This window comes from Bison bison, unplaced genomic scaffold, assembly GCF_000754665.1.
Source record: "Bison bison bison isolate TAMUID 2011002044 unplaced genomic scaffold, Bison_UMD1.0 scf7180017864472, whole genome shotgun sequence".
In the NCBI taxonomy this organism is placed as follows: Eukaryota; Metazoa; Chordata; class Mammalia; order Artiodactyla; family Bovidae; genus Bison; species Bison bison.
The window spans coordinates 1,241,898-1,265,480 of NW_011495033.1; the positions used below are offsets into that span (position 1 = coordinate 1,241,898).

Genomic DNA, 23,583 nt, shown 5'->3' on the forward strand with positions numbered 1-23,583 from the left:
GGGACTGGAATGTGGGGTGTGGTGGTGGCGGTTGAGGGGACATTATGCAGAAACTGTTGCGTGACATTGTCGACTTCCAGGTCAATGTGGATTATGATGCGTCGGGAAAAAAGAGACAGGAGGCATTTCAAGAGGATGCGTTTCCCCCCTTTTGATGATGAGGAGCCACCTTTGGACTATGCTGACAATATTCTAGATGTTGAGCCACTGGAAGCCATTCAGCTAGAGCTGGACCCTGAGGAGGATGCCCCTGTGTTGGACTGGTTCTATGACCACCAGCCATTAAGGGATAGCCGGAAGTGAGTGATAGTTGGAGTTACCACTCCTGTGAGGGTTTGGAACTCCAGAGGGGGTCCTGGGAGACCAGTAGGTAGCATGCCCTGGCTAGCTGGTGCACCTACTTGAACTTATATGGGCCTCTCTTTTTTCCCTAGGTATGTAAATGGTTCCACTTACCAGCGCTGGCAGTTCACATTGCCTATGATGTCCACTCTCTACCGCCTGGCCAATCAGCTCTTGACAGACTTGGTTGATGACAATTACTTCTATCTGTTTGATCTGAAGGCCTTTTTTACATCCAAGGCACTTAATATGGCCATTCCTGGAGGCCCCAAATTTGAGCCTCTTGTCCGAGACATCAACCTACAGTAAGTTGGAGAGAGTAGAGTGTTTTTAAATTAAATAAATTTGAAATGTATTTTTTAATTGAAGAATTGCTTTACAGAATTTTGTTGGTTTCTGCCCAACATCAACATGAAGCAGCCATTGTAAAATCTAATCTTGATCCTTTAGATCCCATTATAGTTTCCAGACTGCCCAACTCCGCTGCTCACCCTTGATTCTGTGCCCTAGGGATGAAGACTGGAATGAATTCAATGACATCAACAAGATCATCATCCGGCAGCCTATCCGCACCGAGTACAAGATTGCGTTTCCTTACCTGTACAACAACCTGCCGCACCATGTCCACCTCACCTGGTGAGAGAGCTGGAGCCCAGCTGGGCGAGAGGGGTGGCTGGCGTTTGGGGTGGGCCGGGAGGAGCGCCTTGGCTGACTCTCGTTTCATTTCAGGTACCACACTCCTAATGTTGTGTTCATCAAAACTGAGGATCCTGATTTGCCAGCTTTCTACTTTGATCCTTTGATCAACCCAATTTCCCATAGACACTCTGTCAAGGTGAGAGGAAGGGACATTCTCAGCTCTTCAAGATAAATTTCCTGACTGGGCAGAAGCATGACTAGATAAAAGTTCACCTAGAGGGAGACATGATTTCCATCCTTAAGTGTTCCCCTCGAGCTGTAAGAGGGGAACTGTCGTGTGAGAGTTTGGCACTTGGCTCAAACCAAGTTATTCACATTATCTTGGTTTCTGTGATTACCCATCTGGGCTTTATTGTTTCTCGTCTGGGACTCTAATCTTATTCTGGTCTGTTTCCAGAAAAATTTTTTATTTTTCAAAATATTTTATTATTTATTTGGCTGCACCAGGCCTTAGTTGTGGCATGCGGGATCTAGTTCTCTGGTCAGGGATCACACCTGTGTCCCTTGCATTGGAAGTGCAAAGTCTTATCCACTGAAGAAGTCTCTCCAGTGTGTTTTTAAATCCTTTTTTTTGAGCTGTAATTCACTACACACAATTCACCCATTTAAAGTGTATGATTCGGTGGTTTTAGTTTATTCACAGAGCTGTGTAACCATCACCACAGTTATTAGGACATTCTCCTTTCCTCAGAGAGAAACCCTGCACCCATGGTAGTCACTGTCTATTTCTCTTGAATTTTCCATGTCTAGGCAATTGCTAATCTGCTTTCTGTCTCTATAGATTTGCCTGTTTTGGACATGTCATATAAATAGTGTTGTACAGTATGTAGTCTTTTGTGGCTGGCTTCTTACACTTGGCACAGTGTTTTTGGTGTTGATTCATGTTCCGTCATGTTCTTAACATAAACAGATCTCCTTCCCCAGGCCCAGTTTTTGGAGCTTGGACAGGAGGTGGTTGCACGTTTACCTCTCCCTGTGTTGGGGGCTCCTCTGGGAGGCCTTTGGCGGAGAGCCAGTTAGGGTGAGAGGAGTGCTGCTCACTCGCCCAGTTGGCCCTGCCCTGTTCTCTGCTCCCTTGGCCTCCTTTGCCCTCGTTCTTCAGGGCTTCTCTTGTCAGGCAGCCCAGTTGCCATAGCAGATGGAGCCACTGTGTTTGGCCCCAGAGAGTTTCTCTCTCATCCCAGGTCTCTGCCCAGTTCAGCAGGAGCTAAACCCATGGGGGTTCTTCTTTCAGAGCCAGGAGCCATTGCCAGATGACGATGAGGAGTTTGAGCTCCCAGAATTTGTGGAGCCCTTTCTGAAGGACACACCCCTCTACACAGACAATACAGCCAATGGCATTGCCCTGCTCTGGGCCCCCCGGCCCTTCAACCTACGCTCTGGTCGCACTCGCCGGGCCCTAGACATCCCCCTTGTCAAGAACTGGTAAGGCTTCTACCTGGGGAGAGTAGCAGATATATAGGATTAAAGACTCCAGCTGGGTGGGCATATAGCCTTTAGCAGGGCAGCTGGAGGGAGAGGTGGGCCAAGCTCTAATGGGGGTGTTTTTTCAGGTATCGGGAGCATTGTCCTGCTGGGCAGCCTGTGAAAGTGAGGGTCTCCTACCAGAAGCTGCTTAAGTACTATGTGCTCAATGCCCTGAAGCACCGGCCCCCGAAAGCCCAAAAGAAGAGGTGAGGTGCCCTGGGGCCCCTGCTCAGCCTTCTTCTGTTCCAGAGATGATCAGGAGATTCACTCTCACTCCTTATTCCCATCCCAGGTATCTATTCCGATCCTTCAAAGCCACCAAATTCTTCCAGTCTACCAAGCTGGATTGGGTGGAGGTGGGGCTACAGGTTTGCCGCCAGGGCTACAACATGCTCAACCTTCTCATTCACCGAAAGAACCTCAACTATCTGCACCTGGATTACAACTTCAACCTTAAACCTGTTAAGACGCTCACCACCAAGGTACTTGCATTGGACCTTAAGGGGGTCCTGGGCTGAGAGACGGGCTGGTTTTGCCCTGGCCTCTTGGGATGGTGTGTATCCAGTCCAGAGCATTGCTGACTAATGTTGTTTCTGTCCTTGGCATTTTTTCCAGGAAAGGAAGAAATCTCGTTTTGGAAATGCTTTCCATCTGTGTCGAGAAGTTCTGCGTCTAACTAAGCTGGTGGTGGACAGTCATGTGCAGTATCGGTTGGGCAATGTGGATGCCTTCCAGGTGAGGCTAGGAATCCCCAGTCCCTGCCCCTTGTAGGGAAGCTGGGTGAAGCTTGGGCTGATCATGGAGCTGGCTCTAGCTTGAAGCCTACTGGGGCCACTGTGTTGCAGCTGGCAGATGGGTTGCAGTATATCTTCGCCCACGTGGGGCAGCTGACGGGCATGTACCGCTACAAATACAAGCTGATGCGGCAGATTCGTATGTGCAAGGACCTGAAGCACCTTATCTATTATCGCTTTAACACGGTAGGACCCTGCCCTTGTGCATTCATATTCTCAGATCCATCTTAATTTTACATCGATCAGGGCTCTTTCCAAGGGCCTATTTGGAGAGAGGCTCTGAGTGTTATTACTGCTGTCCTGTAGATCTCAACACTTCTCCCCAGAGCCCACCTTTAGTTCTAAATAGAAAATCTCAGTTGCTGGTTTCCTCATTTACTCCATTTTAAATATTGAGATCTTAAAAGAGTTTTCTCTTTTTCCCCCCTTTATTGCCATACCTGTGCCCTTTGCTCCACCTCTGCCCAGTGTTCTGTTGTTGTCTGAATGAATTACTAACTTGTGTTCTTGACTTTTGCTTGGGATCCTAGGGTCCTGTAGGGAAGGGCCCTGGCTGTGGTTTCTGGGCTGCTGGCTGGCGGGTCTGGCTGTTTTTCATGCGTGGAATCACCCCTTTGCTGGAGCGATGGCTGGGCAACCTCCTGGCCCGGCAGTTTGAAGGTGAGTGGTTTTCTCCATGTCTGACTTCTCCCATTCAAGAATAGGCCACGTGTGCTCCTGATCCTTCCCTTGTCCTTGTTTGAGATTGAGCATCCCTTCCTGTTGGATCACCTCTAAGGCCCAGTACCTAAGGAGTCTGACCTAGTATTCTCTTTTCTTGGGCTTCATTGTGGGGCCTTAAGGCCAGCGAGCATCTGTAGGATGGAAATGCCTCAGAAGCATCGTTGTGAATCTTTACAGACGTATTGTGTCTTGCATGTGCTGGGCTTTATTCATACTTGCTGATTTCACTGTAACCATGGTTGTCAACGGATATGAAAGTAGAGACTTTAGTAGGAACAACAAATCTTGCTTTTAACCACTTTCACTTCTAGGCCGACACTCAAAGGGGGTGGCCAAGACGGTAACAAAGCAGCGAGTGGAGTCACATTTTGACCTTGAGCTTCGGGCCGCTGTGATGCATGACATCCTGGACATGATGCCTGAGGGGATCAAGCAGAACAAGGCCCGGACGATCCTGCAGCACCTCAGTGAGGCCTGGCGCTGCTGGAAGGCCAACATTCCCTGGAAGGTGGGGAGGTCTCCCCGGCTCATAGAGGGGCCTGGGTATTACCGGTCCTGGATTGCTTTAGCCCCCTGTCACTTTTTCATTGTGCCTTTTGCACTTTCAGGTCCCTGGGCTGCCAACACCGATAGAGAATATGATTCTTCGGTACGTGAAGGCCAAGGCTGACTGGTGGACCAACACCGCCCACTACAACCGAGAGCGCATCCGCCGCGGGGCCACCGTAGACAAGACTGTGTGCAAAAAGAACCTGGGCCGCCTGACTCGGCTCTACCTGAAGGCAGAGCAGGAGCGGCAGCACAACTACCTAAAGGTTGGACGGAGTAGGCTGGGCTAGGGGCGTGGGCGCGAGCAGGAGGGCAGACTGCAGGGTTGGAACCATGCCTGGCCCTGGTGGGATGAGGCTGCAGTGGGAAGCTGATTCTCATATCCACCTTGCAGGACGGTCCTTACATCACAGCGGAGGAAGCGGTGGCGGTGTATACCACTACTGTGCATTGGCTGGAAAGCCGTAGATTCTCACCCATCCCCTTCCCCCCGCTCTCCTACAAGCATGACACCAAGTTGCTGATCTTGGCTTTGGAGCGGCTCAAGGAAGCTTACAGGTGAGGGAGGAGTAGAGTCGACAGGTCCCTTTAGGGAGGTGATGGACACAGAGTGGCATCATCTTTAGAGTCCAGAGAAGGCCTTTCTGGGGATGGCTTCCTCTTGGTTTTCCCATTCACACTTTTTTAAATTTGTTTTTTGGCTGCACTGGGTCTTCATTGTTGCCCTTGGGCCTTCCCTTGTTGCAGCAAACGGGCTACTCTACTTGCAGTGTGTGGGTTTCTCATTGCGGTGGTTTCTTTTGTGGAGCATGTGCTCTGGAGCTCGGGCTCAGAAGTTAACAGTGCATGGGTTTAGTTTACCCCCACGGCATGTGAAATATTCCTGGCCAGGCCAGGGATTGAACCCATGTCCCCTGCTTTGGCAGGTGGATTCCTAATCACTGGACCACCAGGGAAGTGCCCTCATTCACCTTTTCTTCTGCCTTGTCAGTGTGAAGTCTCGATTAAACCAGTCTCAGAGGGAGGAGCTAGGTCTGATCGAGCAGGCCTATGACAACCCCCATGAGGCGCTGTCCCGCATCAAGCGACACCTCCTTACACAGAGAGCCTTTAAAGAAGTGAGTGAGATGCCCCACACGTTTTCTTTTGGCTGTGTGATTCATTCATGGCACCCAGGGTGTTTGGTGGGTTGGTGTGAGCCAGCTTCCTTGTCCCACAGGTGGGCATTGAGTTCATGGACCTCTATAGCCACCTGGTGCCAGTGTATGATGTGGAGCCACTGGAGAAGATCACTGATGCCTACCTGGACCAGTACCTGTGGTACGAAGCTGACAAGCGCCGCCTGTTCCCACCCTGGATCAAGCCTGCAGACACAGAACCACCTCCTCTGCTTGTTTACAAATGGTGCCAAGGTAAAACTTTTCTGGGGTTGCCTCTAAGGAAGGCAGATACCTTAATTTCTACCTTGAAATTCTCATCCAGATAGCATAATTAGTTTACTCTCTTGATGCCTGGTACCAAAGAAATGGTGTTGATGTTACACTGAGCAGTTTGACTCTGCTAGCAATCCAAGTGAATGAATGGAGTGGTGGTATGATCTGGATAGGAGTGTGATGGCTCTGTAGGCACTAGTCCTGAAAGGGAACTTCTGACCTGCCAGAGCTTTGTGTTTCTTCCCCCCTCAGGCATCAATAACCTGCAGGATGTGTGGGAGACAAGCGAGGGCGAGTGCAATGTCATGCTGGAGTCACGATTTGAGAAGATGTATGAGAAGATTGACTTGACCTTGCTCAATAGGCTGCTGCGTCTAATCGTTGACCACAATATAGCTGACTACATGACAGCCAAGAACAACGTTGTTATCAATTACAAGGTGTGTCTTGGGGCAGGGTGGCAAGGAATTGGGGGAAGTGGGGGTGGTCTGGCCCACTGAGTTTGGATTTCCATGGCAGGGGGAAGGCAGAAGAGGATGGGCCCTGAAAACCCCGGGATTTGGCTGTGGTTAAGAATTGTCTTTCTGGGCTTCCCTGGTGGCTCTGTGGTAAAGAATTGTCTTTCTTTCTAGGACATGAACCATACAAATTCATACGGGATCATCAGAGGCCTGCAGTTTGCCTCTTTCATTGTACAGTACTACGGCCTGGTGATGGACTTGCTTGTGTTGGGGTTGCACCGAGCCAGTGAGATGGCCGGGCCACCTCAGATGCCAAATGATTTTCTCAGTTTCCAAGACATAGCCACCGAGGCTGCCCACCCCATCCGTCTCTTCTGCAGATACATTGATCGCATCCATATTTTCTTCAGGTGAGGGCTTGCCTGGAGTCTTACCGTGTTGAGGTCCTTGCCCAACTTCTGAAGCAGCTATTGTACCTTAGTTGACTTGCTTCTGGGTTGGCGCTCTGAAATGGGATGAAGTCCTGTGAGTAGCATGGAGATTGGGAGTGGCCTCCACCTGTGGAGCCATAGGCCTCATGAGATCCCAGTGTCCTTGGGCCTCAGCCACTCACCTTGCTCTGTAGGTTCACAGCAGATGAGGCTCGGGACCTGATCCAGCGTTACCTGACAGAGCACCCTGACCCCAACAACGAAAACATCGTTGGCTACAATAACAAGAAGTGCTGGCCCCGAGACGCCCGTATGCGCCTCATGAAGCATGATGTCAACCTGTGAGTCTAAGCTGGGGCTGTGGGAGCTGGAAGAGTGTCAGCCTGAGGGACCCAGAGGGCGATTAAAAGGAGTTGATGAGGCGGTGTCCTGGGTGGAAGGGTGTGCTTTGTCGGGACGTCATCAGTCTGGCTGGCCTTTGAAGGGAAGCTTCTTCCAAGAGACCGATGTGACCCTGTGTTCTCTGTGGGCAGAGGTCGAGCAGTGTTCTGGGACATCAAGAACCGTCTGCCACGCTCAGTGACTACAGTTCAGTGGGAGAACAGCTTTGTGTCCGTGTACAGTAAGGACAATCCCAACCTGCTGTTCAACATGTGTGGTTTTGAGTGCCGCATCCTGCCTAAGTGCCGCACCAGCTACGAGGAGTTCACCCACAAGGACGGGGTCTGGAACCTACAGAACGAGGTACAGTCTCGGGTGGGGCCGGGGGTAGGAGCAGGCCCAGCTCCATCCTCACGGGTGTGGGGCGAGAGGCGCGGCACACTTTCCATCGTCAATCAGCTGGGCCTTCCTGGGAGGCTAGGGCTTAGTGGTGGTCAGAGTTGTTTCTTGTTCCCCTGGCATTTCCAGAGGTAGTTAACCTTGAGCTTGTGATTTAGGTGACTAAAGAGCGGACAGCTCAGTGTTTCCTGCGTGTGGATGATGAGTCAATGCAGCGCTTCCACAACCGCGTGCGTCAAATTCTGATGGCCTCTGGCTCCACCACCTTCACGAAGGTACACACAGTAGTCGTGGCCTCTCTCTGGCTCATCCCTTCCACCCTTCCCTGCTTTGTTCTTTTTTCCCAGCTGTGCTCAGAGTACAGTCTCCATGCTTCATGATACTGCAGCTTGGAGTGTCAGATCAATTCATAGTGGTTTCCTGAGAATCCTTGTAGGAATTCTATAGCCTGCATCTGCGTAGTTGCAATGCTTCTAAGTTAAGGTGAGAGTAGAAGTGGGATTTTTAAATTTGGACAAAAATCACCATTTTTGTGTCTTCCCCAACCTGGCTTGTTATCCAGGTCATAAATTTAATCTTTTGACCTTTAACGTAGCATGCATGTTAAAAAGCAAGTATAACAAGCTATCTTTGTTTATTTCTTCTTTAGTTGCTCCCAAAGCCCCCCCCTCCACCCCTTTGGAAGGCAGCTGGAATTGAGAAGGAATAATCTGAAGATTACTTAACTGTGTGTGCTTACATTTTTTTCAAGGTTTAAAAAGGCACGTTGCTCTTTCTGCTGTTTTCCCATTCTAGAAATGGTGCACATGAGTGTCCTGGCTGTTGCTCTCAAGAGCATCAGTTATACCAAAAAGAAAGGGAAGTCTAGGTTCTTACCAGGTTGTGTTTCAAAGTCATTGTCCAGTTTCTAGCTGTGGTGATGAGGCAGCGTGATACTGGTGAATTTGAAATTGCTAGTGATCACAGAGCAGGCAAAACTGTGAACTTCACAGGCAGATTAAACACTGTCGTGATGTGATCAGCCCCAGATTTGCTGTGCGACTCAAAGATCTAGAAAAATGGCAGTATATTCTGCTCTTGCCCCATCAGTTTGGATTCATTGTGCTGACAACTCAGCTGGCATCGTGCACCACAAAGAAGCAAGATGTAAAAACATGTGGGGGGATAACCTGGTTCTTTTTCAATGCATATAGTACATATATAGAGATAAAATGCCCCAGTGTGTTAAAAATATCACCTCCTCCTGACTTGTCTTAGAGTAACTCTTAGCTGTAGCATTTTCTTCCCTTCTGGCTTTCCTATCCCTTTAAATATGTAATAAAGAAGGCTTTCAGTTTTTTAGTAGAGTTTTTTAATAGTTTTGTTAAGGATACTTTTTTTTTTAATGATACTCCTTATCTCAACTTCCCCATGATACATTTGGGGGGGTATAGTGCGGGGAAAAGTGTCTGTCTTCTTAGGTTGGTTTATGTCCTCTAGAGTCAGGTGACAGGAATTGTGTAACTCATTCATTCCTTGTGTTCAAGGCATACACACACGCTGCTTGTGAGAGTCTCTGCCTTCCTCGAGCTCACTGCCTAGTTGGAGAGACATGCATAGTCAAGAGAACTATAGTACCGTATGTTTTTAGAGCTCTCGTGTTATTTGGGGATCAGTGAAAGTCCTCGTGGTCTTGACTCTAGCCCAGTCTGGGAAAGGGAGAAAGACTTCCCAAAAGATATAACAGGTGAGAGACAGGTGAGGGAGGGCCTTCTTTCAGCCAGAGGTATGAAGAGGTAGCAAGCATAGTGTCTGTGGGGCCATAAAATGTTTGGGGCAATAGAATTGTGGAAGAGATGGAGGCGGAACAGATAAGAACTAGATGATGGAGGTCATCACCGCCTCATTAATCCCATAAGGGTCCTGAGCACGGGGTGACTGTTCAGGTTTCTGAGTTAGGTGGTTTACTCGTGCAGCTGTCAGGAAGATGGATTCAGAAGAGTAGGAAGAAAGATGAGGTTTGGGGGCTCTGCTGAAGGCCAGATAAAAATGATGAGAACACTGAAGGTAGAGGGATGGGGGAACAGATTTGATAAGTAGTTAGTAGATAAAAGTCAGCAGAGCTTCATCGTGGTGACATGCCAGAGGGAAAGGAAGTCAAAATAACATTCAGTTTTTGGTATGGGTGACTGGATGGATGATGGAGCCACCAACTGGAAGACTACAGGGAGAGGAGTGGGTTTAGGAGAGAAGATAAATGGATTTAGTTTACGGTATAAGAAGTTTGATGTTCCTAAAAACATCCAGATAGAAGTTCCAGCAGACACTTACTGAAATCACATTTCTTCAGTTCCAAGGTAAATATATCCATATATAAGTGTATGTATTTTGTCCCTCTTAGCGGTACCTCTTAGATTTGATGAAAAAAAGTATTACAGGTTTGAAGCTCCAGGGAGAGAAATGAGATGAGAAAGTAAGAGGTTAGGGGGAACTTAGAGGTTCCTATAGGATGTTTAGGTAGAGATAACTTTGCACCCTGGAGCTTGGAGAAGATGTCTGGATTGCAAATGTAGGTTTAAGAGCCTGTCAGCATAAAGGCGATGGTTGAAAGCTCAAGATGAGCAAGATTATCTGGGGAAAGCGGAAGGAGCGAGAAGAGCAGAGGGATGAGTTTGAAACCTTAGGGAACACTGAGCATCAGTGTGGCCAGACTGGGCGAGTGCCGGGTCACGGGCGCCAAGCCTGTCAAGAATCGGGACGGGCACTTAACAGTGTCAGTTGCCTAAGAGTGTTTCAGTCAGATAAGGCCTGACAAGTAGCCATTGGATTTGGCAGTCAGGACGTCATTGGTGACCTTAGCAAGAGCTGTTTCAGAAATAGTGGGGAGAGATGCCAGATTGCAGTGGGTGAGGCTTTATGGGAAGTGAGGAAGTGGAGACATGAAGGACTGTCAGTCTGCCAGAGCAGCTGGAGGAGGAGGGACGCGAGACGCCACCTAGAGGGAGATAGAAGTCAGGGCAGGTATTTTAAATGGGAGTGATGGGAGTCATTGCACAGTAGGGAGCCAGCAGTGTTCTGAGTGCAGCAGAGACGTGATAAGCGATGGAGTGGTGTCTGCTCAGCAGGAATAGGTGCAGGGACGCATCCTCTGAACCTAGTAGAAAGAGGTCGGTATTGATGTGAATGTAGATAAGTATAGTGGGAAGCTGTAACAAATCTTGCTTTTTTCAGTTTTGCCAGGGCTGGAGTGAGTGGCATAGGATGTTTTACTTGAGCACAGCAGTGAGGATGTGATTCAGTTGTTGAAGGAACTTTGAGGGCTTTAAGAGAGTGAAGACAGCTGTGAGTGAGTGCCTCTTCCCAGGACTCAGCTATTCAAGCACTTAGCGAGGGGCTGGAGAAGGTATATCGATTCTAGTGCTGATTTAGGATGGGGGCTTTGTCATAGGGCTGTTGGGGAGTCATGAGGGACTGGATGCAGGGAGTCAAAGATGCTGGCCCCATTGGAATCCTGGATATTGGGTGGGGGAGAAGGACGAAACCAGAGAGGCAAATGGCCCTGGGGGAAAAAGGCAGGGTTCAAGGGAATAGATGTGTGAGAGGTTAGAGCCAGAGGTCAGGGGGGCAGTGTGATATAGTTGTTAGAATAATGGTTTGGGAGTCAAACTAGGTTCAGTCCTAGCTCTGCTACGTTACTGGTTGGGATCTGAGTTAAGTCACTCACACACTGTGGGCCTCAGTTCCCACATCTGTAAAATGGGGGACTCACTTGTAGTCATTACTGATGCTACAGCTTTAGGTGCATTCTTGCTTTATGTACGGGCAGTGTGCTTGCCCAGGCTTGGAGCCAGGACGCCCTCAGTCCTAGTAGTGGCTATGAAATAAGACTGGAACATTTAAACAAGACTCTGGTAAGTGCCAGAAATAACAGAAGGAAAATAGCAACGTACCACGTTCGAGCACCTGACCTGTAAGGTACAACTTACCTAACTTTAGCTTCTGGAGGACCGACAGGAACTCTTGCCGAGTTCCCTGTCTTCTCTCCCTCTCACCAGGGAGTCCCTTTAAGCATGTGTAGATGACTTAGAGGAAACAAACATCTTTGCCCAGCAGTAGGTGTATTTCTCTGTCCTTTTTTGTTTTGATTTTTATTTTACATTATTTTTAATAAACTTTTTTTTAGAGCAGTTCTAGATTTATAATAAAATCGAAAGGAAGGTACTAAGATTTCCCATAAAATCCCTGCGCCTGCGTTCCTCACCAGAGTGGTACATTTTTACCACAGAAAAACCTACATTGACACATTGTGACCATCCATAGTCCCAAGTTTACCTTAGGGTTCACTCTTGGTGTGGTATATATTCTCTGGGATTGAACACATGTATAAGAATACTTGTGCTCAGTCACTCAGTTGTGTCTTGCCCTTTGCAGCCCCATGGACTGTAGCCTGCCAGTCTCCTTTGTCCTTGGAATTCTCCAGGCAAGAATACTGGGGTGGGTTGCCATGCCCTCCTCCAGGGGATCTTCCCAACTCAGGGATTGCAGATGGATTCTTTAGCACTAGCGCCACTTGGGAAGCCGATAAGAACACATATCCATTGCTAAAATAACATACAGTTTTCATGCCCTAAAAAACCCTCTCTGCCTCTTTGTCTCCCTTGCCCCCACCCCAGCCATACATTTAGTTTTAAATAGAAGAAAAATCGGTCTCTACTATATCATGGTTTAAAAGGATACAGTAAAAGTTATCATTAAGTTCTCTAATAGTTATGTTTTCATTTATAGTAAAAAGAAATTAAATACTAACAAAATCCATAAAACACCAGCAACCCATTGTCCTAACATCAGTTTTATTTTTCCACATTACATTCCAAGTTGGTCATGTATTATGATGTGCAGGTTATGTGATTGAATTTATCTCATTTATGAAGACATAACATGTGTGAAGTTCTTAACCATGGTACATGGTACACGGTACATGGAATCACTCAGTGTCATTTCCTTCTTGCTTCCACTCATCCCCGGAAACTGCTACTGTTCTTAAAGGAACATGATGCTGTCTCGGAATTCATACTTATTCCCTACCAGAAATACAGCACTGGTAGCTACAGCAGAACTGGGGTGTTCTGTAATACAAACCATGCAGCTTGTGATTCCAAGGGCCAAATACAGTCAGAGAACTTATTACTAAGCCTCAGGTACCCTGTTGAAGTCTGCTTTACTGCCAGATCTAGCCCATTCTGGCCCCCAGCTGCTGCTGTAGGTCTGTTGCTCAGATGCTCAGTTTTGCTTTTGTGACTTGGTTCAGGCTGTTACCTCACTCTGGGGTCACTTCGTACTGCCTGTCCTGAATACTGTTTGTTCAAGGCTGATACCTATGATAACTCCAGCCAATGTGATCTTTCACAGTCAACAGTTGTCTGACAAACATTCCTTGCCTTAAAACCTTGAGTATATCTTTTGGAATAAACTTTTAGTTTATTCTCTTTTTTTAATTGATCTTTTTCAAAAATTGCTTTTGGTTTTGTTTAATTTTATTTTTTCTCTTTCCTATTTCATTGGTTCTGTTCTTTTGCTTACTTTGGGTTTAATTTGCTCTTCATTTTCTAGTCTGTCAAAGTAAAGGTTAAATGACAATTTTGGACCTTTCATTTTAATGGACATACTTAGTGCTGAAAAATCTTCTTTTAAGCACTGCTTTAGCTGCATCCCTCAAATTTTGATAGGTTTCCCTTTTCATTCAGTTAAAAATGTTTTCTGATTTCCCTTGTGAGTTCTTATTTTACCCATACTTAGAAGTATGCTGTTTAATTTTCAAATATTGAGGTGTTTTTCCAGATTCAGTTCAGTTCAGTTGCTCAGTCACGTCCGACTCCTTGCGGCCCCATGAATCGCAGCACGCCAGGCCTCCCTGTCCATCACCAACTCCCGGAGTTCACTCAGACTCAGGTCCATCGAGTCGGTGATGCCATCCAGCCATCTCATCCTCTGTCGTCCCCTTTTCCTCCTGCCCCCAATCCCTCCCAGCATCAGAGTCTTTTCCAGTGAGTCAACTCTTCACATGAAGTGGCCAAAGTACTGGAGTTTCAGCTTCAGCATGATTCCCTCCAAAGAAATCCCAGGGCCGATCTCCTTCAGAATGGACTGGTTGGATCTCCTTGCAGTCCAAGGGACTCTCAAGAGTCTTCTCCAACACCACAGTTCAAAAGCATCAATTCTTCGGCTCTCAGCCTTCTTCACAGTCCAACTCTCATATCCATACATGACCACTGGAAAAACCATAGCCTTGACTAGACGGACTTTTGGCAAAGTAATGTCTCTGTTTTTGAATATGTTGTCTAGGTTGGTCATAACTTTCCTTCCAAGGAGTAAGCGTCTTTTAATCTCATGGCTGCAGTCACCATCTGCAGTGATTTTGGAGCCCAAAAAAATAAAGTCTGACACTGTTTCCCCATCTATTTCCCATGAAGTGATGGGACCGGATGTCGTGATCTTTGATTTCTGAATGTTGAGCTTTAAGCCAACTTTTTCACTCTCCACTTTCACTTTCATCAAGAGGCTTTTTAGTTCCTCTTCACTTTCTGCCATAAGGGTGGTGTCATCTGCATATCTAGGTTATTGATACTTCTCCCAGCAATCTTGATTCCAGTTTGTGCTGCTTCCAATCCAGCGTTTTTCATGATGTACTCTGCATAGAAGTTAAATAAGCAGGGTGACAATATACAGGCTTGACGTACTCCTTTTCCTATTTGGAACCAGTTTGTTGTTCCATGTCCAGTTCTAACTGTTGCTTCCTGACCTGCATACAGATTTCTCAAGAGGCAGGTCAGGTGGTCTGGTATTCCCATCTCTTTCAGAATTTTCCACAGTTTATTGTTATCCACACAGTCAAAGGCTTTGGCATAGTCAATAAAGCAGAAATAGATGTTTTTCTGGAACTCTTTTGCTTTTTCCATGATCCAGCGGATGTTGGCGATTTGATCTCTGGTTCCTCTGCCTTTTCTAAAACCAGCTTGAACATCCGGAACTTCATGGTTCACGTATTGCTGAAGCCAGATACTTCTGTGTTATTGGTGTCTAGTTAATTCTATTATGGTCAGATCTTTATGATCTTAGTTTTTCAAATGTAGACTTGTTTTATGGTTTAGCCTATATGGTGACTGTCTCCTGTGTACTTGAAAAAGAATCTGTATTCTGCTGTTGTTGGGTTTTACAGATGTCATTTAGGTTCTGTAAGTTGTGTTGTTCAAGTCCTTTAATATCTTTTTTTTTTCTTTTGCCTATTTCTGTCAGTTACTGAAAGAAGAGTGTTGGAAGTTGTAGATTTATTTCCCCTTCCAGGTTCCTCTTTTTATTTTTGGCTTCAGAGATAGCATTCACTTTATTAAACTCATCTAAGCTTATAATACAAAGACACATGATATTTTTCCAGAAATTTATACTTTTTTTTGAGCATGAAAGGATGTCTGAAATTCAGACTGCTCTGGTATCTTAAATATTTAGTGAAAGTTGGACAAACATACTTGGCTTGCAGATGAAAAACCAGTGAGTCACCAGGAGATTAGCAGGTTTAGGGGAGTAGGGAGCCATCTCACTGAGACACATTTTTCTTCAGAAACCTGCATATGGGTGATGACCAAGGCGTGTGCCAGGTGGAATGTTGTTATCATGTACCTGAAGATAGAGCTGCAGTTAGAAATTAACTTTGCAGCTGGTGCGCACATAGACGTTTCAGTAGATAGAAGCAGCGCTGTTGGCGCCCTGGCAAGGTATATAGAGTCCATACCCTTGGGCATCATCATATGCTTTGTTTTCTTTGAGTCTTAGTATTTCAACAGGTCCATCTTTTTTTTTTTTTGCTTCATATATTTTGAGGCTGTGTTATTAAGTAGGCAGTATGTTTAGAATTATCATATCTTAATGAATTGACTCCTTTATCATCATGAAATGTCCTTTGTTCCTTGTAATATTCTCTGCTCTAACGTCTACATTGTCTGGCATCAGTACTACCCCTTTAGCTTTGTTTCGTGTGTGCATGGATGTCTTTTTCCATCTTTAAACTTTTAAGCTGTGTCATTATAATTAACGTTAACTTCTTACAGATTGCACTAAGTTGGTTCCTGCTTTTTAAATTCATTTGAACAGTCTTTGCCATACGAGTAGTCTAAACACTCCAATTACGTTTGAGATAACTATCAGTATGGTTGAGTTTAAATCTGCCATCTGTTCTTCGTTCTGGTTTTTTTCCTCTTTTCCTGCCTTCTTTTTAACTTATTTTTTTAAACATGAGAAAAACAAAGGTTTCATAACATAAATCTGTAAAAAGAGACCCAGGAAAACTTGAGTAACTAATTTTCCAAGTTTCTTTTGGATTAAGTGGGGATTTTGGTATGATTTTAATTTATCTCCACTCTTTGAGTATTAGCTACGGTTCTTTGGGTTTTTTGGTGGCTATAGGGTTTACAGTGTACATCTCTGTCTTACTGTGACCACTAGTCTATTACATTACGTATTGTATGATAACCTTACAGTAGTTGACTTTCATTTTTCCCCTCATTCTTTGTAGTGTTAACTGTACCTATATTATAAACACAGTGATACATTGTTGCTCTTTGGGCTTTAAACAGTCCTTTAATCTTCTATAGAAATTACAAAATGAGAAAAAATGTCTTTTTACCCACATACTGTTTCTGGTGTTCTTCATGACTTTATGTAGATCCACGTTTCCATCTGGTATTTTCTTTCCGCTCGAAGAATGTCCGTTAACATCGCTTGTAGTAAGTGTCTACTGGCAGTGAATATGCTCTGCTTTTGTTTGTCAGGAAAAGTATTTATTTTGCCTTTATTATTTTCTTCTGAAGCTTTAAAATGTTGTAAATCCCATCAATATATTTACATTTTCAGATACTGAAATTTTTATCTCTAGAAGTTTCATTTGGGTCTTTAACAACTATTTCTCTCCTCATTATGTTCGTGTTTTTCTTGTATATTCAAGCATAATTATAAACGCTGTAGGTCTTTGTCTGCTAATTCCATCATCTGTTGTTTCTGTTTCTGTTTGGCTGTGCTGGGTCTTCGTTGCTGTGTAGGCTTTCTTCAGTTGCAGCAGCCAGGGCTCCTCTTTAGTTGAGGTGGGTGAGTCTCTCAGTGCAGTGTCTTCTCTTGTGGAGCACAGGCTCTAGGGCCTGTGGGCTTCAGGAGTTGCATCATGCAGGCTCAGGAGTTGCGGCTCCTGGGTCTTAGCTGTGGCACACAGCAGATGTGTTGCATCATGTGGGCTCTTGCGTGTGGACGTGTTATGTCCTGTGGGCTCTGGAGTATGTGGCCTCAGTAGTTGCAGTACTGGGACTTAGTTGCTCCACAGCATGTGGGATCTTAGTTCCCCAATCAAACCCACATCTGCAGCGTTGCTAGGTGAATTCTTAACTACTGGACTCGACCAGGGAAGTCCCTCTTATTTTCTGTCTATATGGATTTGTTTATTCTGGATGTGTAATATAAGCGGATCATGGATATGACCTTTTTCATCTAGCTTCTTTCACTTAGCATGTTTTCAAGGTTTATTCATGTTGTAGCATGTATGGCAATGGCACCAGTACTCTTGCCTGGAAAATCCCATGGACAGAGGAGCCTGGTAGGCTGCAGTCCATGGGGTCATGAAGAGTCAGACACTTCCCTTTCACGCATTGGAGAAGGAAATGGCAACCCACTCCAGTGTTCTTGCCTCCCAGGGACAGGGGAGCCTGGTGGGCTGCCGTCTCTGGGGTCGCACAGAGTCGGACACGACTGAAGCGACTTAGCAGCAGCAGCATGTATGAGTATTTCAGTCCTTTTCATATTTCGTTATGTGGCTATACCACATTTTGTCAGTAGATGGACATTTGGGGATTTTCTGTTTTCTGGCTATTATGAATAATGCTTTTATGAACAATCTGTGTACACATTTGTAATATGACTTTTTAATGTATTTATTTAGGCTGTGCTGGGTCTTCAGTGCTGTGCATGGTGTTTCTCTAGTTGGAGCAGGCGAGGCCTACTCTCTGGTTGTGTGTGGGCTTCTCGTTGCAGAGGCTTCTCTCGTTGCGGAGCTTGGGCCCTAGAGCTCAGCCTCAGTAGTTGTGGCACATGGACTTAGTTGCCCTGTGGCGTGTGGAATCTTCCTGGACCAGAGAGCAAACCCTTGTGCCCTGCATTGGCAGGCGGATTCTTAACCACTGGACCACCAGGGAAGTCCATGTACACATTTTTGTGTGGACATAAGTTTTTATTTCTCTTGGGTGTATACCTGGATTATTGGGTCATACAGTTACTCTGTTTAACCTTTTGAGGAACTGCCAGGCTGTTTTAGTGTGGCTATACTATTTTATATTACCACTAGCAGTATATGATAATTGTATTTTCTCCACATCCTTGCTAATACTTGTCACTCACTCATCGCCATTCCAATGTGTGTTAAGTATATCTCATAGTGATTTTGATTTATACACACTTCCCGAATGACATTGAGCTCAGCTCTTTCTTGAGAACTAGAGAGAATTTAGCCAATTGTATCTAGTGATTCCCAGCCACAGTCCTCTCCCTGCAAGAACTTATTCATAATTTACTTTCTCCTCACTGTCTTCAGATTGTGAATAAATGGAACACAGCTCTTATTGGCCTTATGACATACTTTCGAGAGGCTGTGGTAAACACCCAGGAGCTCCTGGACTTGCTGGTGAAGTGTGAGAACAAGATCCAGACACGAATCAAGATTGGCCTCAACTCCAAGATGCCGAGTCGATTCCCCCCTGTCGTTTTCTACACCCCTAAGGAGTTGGGTGGACTTGGCATGCTTTCAATGGGCCATGTGCTCATTCCCCAGTCTGACCTCAGGTAGGACTTCGCTAAGAATCTTAGACCCTGAGGAAAAGGGGATGTTTCTTTATTTTTAGCCTAATCTTGGTTGTGCCCCCGAACAGGTGGTCCAAGCAGACAGATGTAGGTATCACACACTTCCGTTCAGGAATGAGCCATGAAGAAGACCAGCTGATTCCCAATTTGTATCGCTACATACAGCCATGGGAGAGTGAGTTCATTGATTCTCAGCGGGTCTGGGCTGAGTATGCGCTCAAGAGACAAGAGGCCATTGCTCAGAACAGGTGGGCATCCACAAGGGCGTAGCAGTTCTGTCGGAGGAGGAGGGGTGACCTTTGAGCCTTGCCTAGAGGTCAGGGCAGAGCATTCCGTATTTTGTGGAGTCAAGGAACTAGGTTCTATATCTGACCATATTTATCCTTGGCTAGGGAGGAATGCTGAACTTTTCATATATGTATTTAAGTTTGGTCTTTTTTCCTTGGCAGACGATTGACCCTAGAAGATCTAGAAGATTCATGGGATCGTGGCATTCCTCGAATCAACACTCTGTTCCAGAAGGACAGGCACACACTGGCTTATGATAAGGGCTGGCGTGTTCGAACTGACTTTAAGCAGTACCAGGTACTGGGGGGGACTGTGGCTGTTGTGGGAACCGGGGGCAGTGGGCTCCTGGAAGCTTGACTGGACCTGCCTTGCCTTCTAGGTTTTGAAGCAGAATCCTTTCTGGTGGACACACCAGCGGCATGATGGGAAGCTCTGGAACCTGAACAACTACCGTACCGACATGATCCAGGCCCTGGGTGGTGTGGAAGGCATTCTGGAACACACCCTCTTCAAGGGCACTTACTTCCCTACCTGGGAGGGGCTTTTCTGGTGAGGATTCTATTCTCTTCTTACAGTTGCTAGTCGGTTTCTATTCATTGATTTATTTTTTGGCGGTGCCACAGGGCTTGCAGGATCTTGGTTCTCTGATCAGTGATCAAACCTGCACCCCCTGCATTGGATGTGTGGAGTCTTAACCACTGGACCACCAGGGAAATCCCTGTTCTCTCTACAGTGATCTCTCACATGTCACAGCTCTCTTGAATTCATCCCTTGTGTGCCTTTGTCTGCTACTGCAGAGTTTCCCAGACAGCCACCCCAGGAGGTCAGCAGTATTCTGGGGAGGGATGGCAGGACATCACTTTACCTGATCTCTTCTGTTTCCCAGGGAGAAAGCCAGTGGTTTTGAGGAGTCCATGAAGTGGAAGAAGCTCACCAATGCCCAGCGATCAGGATTGAACCAGATTCCCAATCGTAGGTTCACCCTCTGGTGGTCCCCAACCATCAACCGAGCCAACGTGAGTGTGATTGGTAGATATGGGAATGGGAAGCTAAAAGCAAGGGTTTCTCCCTCCTTAACGATATCCTGAGAACCAGAGTCTCTCAGTTTCTACTCTCCTCCTCTTCCTCCCATCAGGTGTACGTGGGCTTTCAGGTGCAGCTGGACCTGACCGGTATCTTCATGCACGGCAAGATCCCCACGCTGAAGATCTCTCTCATCCAGATCTTCCGAGCTCACTTGTGGCAGAAGATCCACGAGAGCATCGTTATGGACTTGTGTCAGGTGCGCCTGAATGAGGGGGAAGGATGCCACGGAAAGTCCAGTCTGCTCGCTCGCTGTTTGGGGTGTGGAAATCCACCCTCGGAGCTCCTAGGATGAGACTTCTGTTGTGGTCCCAGCTGCCCCATTATCTTCAGTCTGTCAGCCCCCACGCCAAGCAGGCTTCCATAATAGTCGTAACCTTTCCACCTTCGCCTCCAGGTGTTTGATCAGGAACTGGATGCACTGGAGATCGAGACAGTTCAGAAGGAGACAATCCACCCCCGAAAGTCCTATAAGATGAATTCTTCCTGTGCAGATATCCTGCTGTTTGCATCCTATAAGTGGAATGTCTCCCGGCCCTCATTGCTGGCCGACTCTAAGTAAGTGCCTTCTGACTGGGCCTCTAAGTAAGTGCCTTCTGACTGGGCCCTGAGCATCTGGGAACCTTCATTTTACTGTTCTTCTAGCAGCACTACTTTTGAAATTGTCCTGGCTGCCTTTCTTTATAATTAGAAGCCCATGCTACCCCCTGATTCTGTCAGCACCTTCAGCCAGGTCTGCTGATTGTCTGGTGCATCTTGCTGATCTGGAATAGGAGAGGGGTTGGTTTTAAGATGTAGACAGAGCGATTGAGAGTTCTTGGTGTTCTGGGGATATTGCTTGTACCAGTGTCTTCCTGGAAGCCTAGACTCCTGACCCCTCTCCACTTGCAGGGATGTGATGGATAGCACCACCACTCAGAAGTATTGGATTGACATACAGTTGCGCTGGGGGGACTATGATTCCCATGACATCGAGCGTTATGCCCGGGCCAAGTTCTTGGACTACACCACAGACAACATGAGTATCTACCCTTCGCCCACTGGTGTGCTCATTGCCATTGACCTGGCATATAACCTGCATAGGTAAGTTGAGGCTCGAAAGCATGTGTTTTTCCTCAGCCCCACACTTTGTTTTAATTTCTAAGAATTACTTATTTTTAGCTGATGGACAATTGCTTTACAACATTGTGTTAGTTTCTGCCGTTCATCAACATGAATTGTCATAGGTGTATCATACGGCCCCTCCCTCTTGAACCTCTCTCCCACCCCATTAATTTTTATTTTATATTGAATGATAGTTGATTTACAGTGTTGTGTTAATGTCAGGTGCAGAGCAAAGTGACTTAGTTATACCTATAGCAGTTTTTCTTCAGGTTCAGATTCCATATAGGTTATTACACCGTCTTGTGTTATCTGTGCTATACATTAGGTCTCTGTTATTTATGTTTTATATACAGTAGTGTATACATGTTATTATCAGCCTCCTAATTCGTCCCCCACCCCCACCCCATACTTCAGTATGCATGTGCTTTTTGGTTTGCCCAGGTGAGGCTGAGGTTTGCCGGTTTGCTCATCTGGGTCACTGACTCTTCCTCGCCTCTGTGTACCTGAGCAGACACTTTCATCTCAGCCTGGCGAACAGTCTTTTCTTCCTCTGTAGTTGCATTTTGCCTTGTTCCTGGGACTTCTAGTCTGGTCTTAATCTTTCTTGCCTCTTTCCCCTTCACAGTGCCTATGGAAACTGGTTCCCTGGCAGCAAGCCTCTCATACAGCAGGCCATGGCCAAGATCATGAAGGCAAATCCTGCCTTGTATGTGTTACGTGAACGGATCCGTAAGGGGCTGCAGCTCTATTCATCGGAGCCCACTGAGCCCTATCTGTCCTCTCAGAACTACGGTGAGCTCTTCTCCAACCAGATTATCTGGTTTGTGGATGACACTAATGTCTACAGAGTGACTATCCATAAGGTGAGAGTTAGACGCATGTGAGGGTGTGGGGCTTTGTATATGCCTGTGGGAGGGTGACTGGACAAGTGTGTGCATACTGGAAGGAAGGAAGGCTGACTGTGTTTAGACTGTGCTAACTGGTGTAATCATTCTTTAGACCTTTGAAGGGAACTTGACCACCAAGCCCATCAATGGGGCCATCTTCATCTTCAACCCGCGCACAGGGCAGCTGTTTCTCAAGATAATTCACACATCTGTGTGGGCTGGACAGAAGCGTTTGGGACAGGTGAGCCTGTTAAAGGGTAGAGAGGCTGTAGAACCTTGCTGCCTCTTATTCTTTGTTATTGGGTGGATGTGTGAGAGAGAATCTCCCTATTTTTGTCTTTGCAAGTTTGAGGGTATCTCATTTACACTTTTCCCCCTGAATTACTTAACTTGGGAAGTGTTCTTCTTGTAAGAAGTCCAAGAATAATTGAGGTCCATCATCACCTACTAACTGGGCTCTCTGCTTCATGAATCTTTTGTCTCTAACCTATCTTGAAGAGGGCTATGAAAAAATCATCTTTCTAAAGGGAGCACACACTTAAAATGTCGATTTCTCCGCATCTCTACCTCAACGCCTTTGGTAACCCCTTACGTCTTGCTGAGTTAACGCTTTGGTTTTCTAGGTACTTCATATCTAGGTAGGCTGTCATTTGTCCAGCCACAGTTTCTCGTCCTCTGTAGCATGTGCCCTCTGGCAGTCAGTCCAGGATCCTGGTATCCCAAACCCTGGTGAACATCTCCGCCTCTGTGGCTTTGCTAGCATGAACTCTTCTCTTAGCTCTGTTAATCACTGTCTTACTCATTCCTCAAGACTTCTTTCTTTGTGCAACATTTTGTGACCTTTAGCCTTAATTTCTTTTGTCCCTGACATAGTGTGTGTATAATCAAACACTAGCTTGTGTGAGTTTTGTCTGGCCAGCTAGGTTGAAACATCCTTTGGGGCAAGACAATTGGACATTTTTTCTATAGCTCTTGAGTACCTAACAGTTCGTAGCATACAGTAGAAACATAGGGTAAGGATAAGTGTTTCGAGACTGGGATGTTCTGTTTTATCTGACCTGGGAGGGCGGAGACTCAGTTTCCCTGTCCTCCTCTCTCGTTTATCAGTTGGCTAAATGGAAGACAGCTGAGGAGGTGGCTGCCCTAATCCGATCTCTGCCCGTGGAGGAGCAGCCCAAGCAGATCATTGTCACTAGGAAAGGCATGCTGGATCCACTGGAGGTGAGAAGTGGTGAATGAGGTAGAAGGAAAGAGGGCTGAGACCTGCTGGCTCTGTTTCTAAACTTGGACTTGATCTCGTCTCAGGTGCACTTGCTGGACTTCCCCAATATTGTGATTAAAGGATCAGAGCTCCAGCTCCCCTTCCAGGCTTGCCTCAAGGTGGAGAAGTTTGGGGATCTCATCCTTAAAGCCACTGAGCCGCAGATGGTTCTCTTTAACCTCTATGATGACTGGCTCAAGACTATCTCATCTTACACGGTATGAAACCACCTTGCTGGGAGCGTCACTCTGAGAAGAGTGGGTTTGGGGTCACAAGAAAGTCCTGTGCCTTAGCTTTCTCACAGGCCTCTTGGGGGCTTATTTTCACCTCATCCACCTGTGAATGGGCCAGTGCCCTGCCTGTGGTGAGGGGGCCCCCTTAGGGGTTAGTGTCCGAAGGGGTGGGCTGGAGG

The 23,583-nt window shown here is 46.4% G+C and overlaps 1 protein-coding gene across 1 annotated transcript in view; it reads left to right on the top strand.

Moving 5' to 3' along the window:
* The window catches only part of PRPF8 (pre-mRNA processing factor 8), a 32,744-nt gene that overhangs the window by 5,352 nt on the left and 3,809 nt on the right, over positions 1 to 23,583 (top strand). The window contains exons 5-36 of the mRNA XM_010861337.1: positions 81 to 299; positions 435 to 647; positions 853 to 978; positions 1,072 to 1,177; positions 2,276 to 2,466; positions 2,595 to 2,714; positions 2,801 to 2,990; positions 3,124 to 3,243; positions 3,354 to 3,488; positions 3,833 to 3,962; positions 4,337 to 4,533; positions 4,634 to 4,840; positions 4,969 to 5,132; positions 5,566 to 5,692; positions 5,794 to 5,986; positions 6,260 to 6,447; positions 6,640 to 6,878; positions 7,094 to 7,240; positions 7,433 to 7,643; positions 7,838 to 7,954; positions 18,283 to 18,530; positions 18,617 to 18,796; positions 18,998 to 19,133; positions 19,216 to 19,385; positions 19,723 to 19,852; positions 19,972 to 20,118; positions 20,317 to 20,477; positions 20,811 to 21,002; positions 21,649 to 21,886; positions 22,023 to 22,151; positions 23,018 to 23,131; positions 23,216 to 23,389. Coding sequence (XP_010859639.1) covers positions 81 to 299; positions 435 to 647; positions 853 to 978; positions 1,072 to 1,177; positions 2,276 to 2,466; positions 2,595 to 2,714; positions 2,801 to 2,990; positions 3,124 to 3,243; positions 3,354 to 3,488; positions 3,833 to 3,962; positions 4,337 to 4,533; positions 4,634 to 4,840; positions 4,969 to 5,132; positions 5,566 to 5,692; positions 5,794 to 5,986; positions 6,260 to 6,447; positions 6,640 to 6,878; positions 7,094 to 7,240; positions 7,433 to 7,643; positions 7,838 to 7,954; positions 18,283 to 18,530; positions 18,617 to 18,796; positions 18,998 to 19,133; positions 19,216 to 19,385; positions 19,723 to 19,852; positions 19,972 to 20,118; positions 20,317 to 20,477; positions 20,811 to 21,002; positions 21,649 to 21,886; positions 22,023 to 22,151; positions 23,018 to 23,131; positions 23,216 to 23,389 — 5,359 coding nt within the window. The remainder of the gene's footprint in view (positions 1 to 80; positions 300 to 434; positions 648 to 852; positions 979 to 1,071; positions 1,178 to 2,275; positions 2,467 to 2,594; positions 2,715 to 2,800; positions 2,991 to 3,123; positions 3,244 to 3,353; positions 3,489 to 3,832; positions 3,963 to 4,336; positions 4,534 to 4,633; positions 4,841 to 4,968; positions 5,133 to 5,565; positions 5,693 to 5,793; positions 5,987 to 6,259; positions 6,448 to 6,639; positions 6,879 to 7,093; positions 7,241 to 7,432; positions 7,644 to 7,837; positions 7,955 to 18,282; positions 18,531 to 18,616; positions 18,797 to 18,997; positions 19,134 to 19,215; positions 19,386 to 19,722; positions 19,853 to 19,971; positions 20,119 to 20,316; positions 20,478 to 20,810; positions 21,003 to 21,648; positions 21,887 to 22,022; positions 22,152 to 23,017; positions 23,132 to 23,215; positions 23,390 to 23,583) is intronic.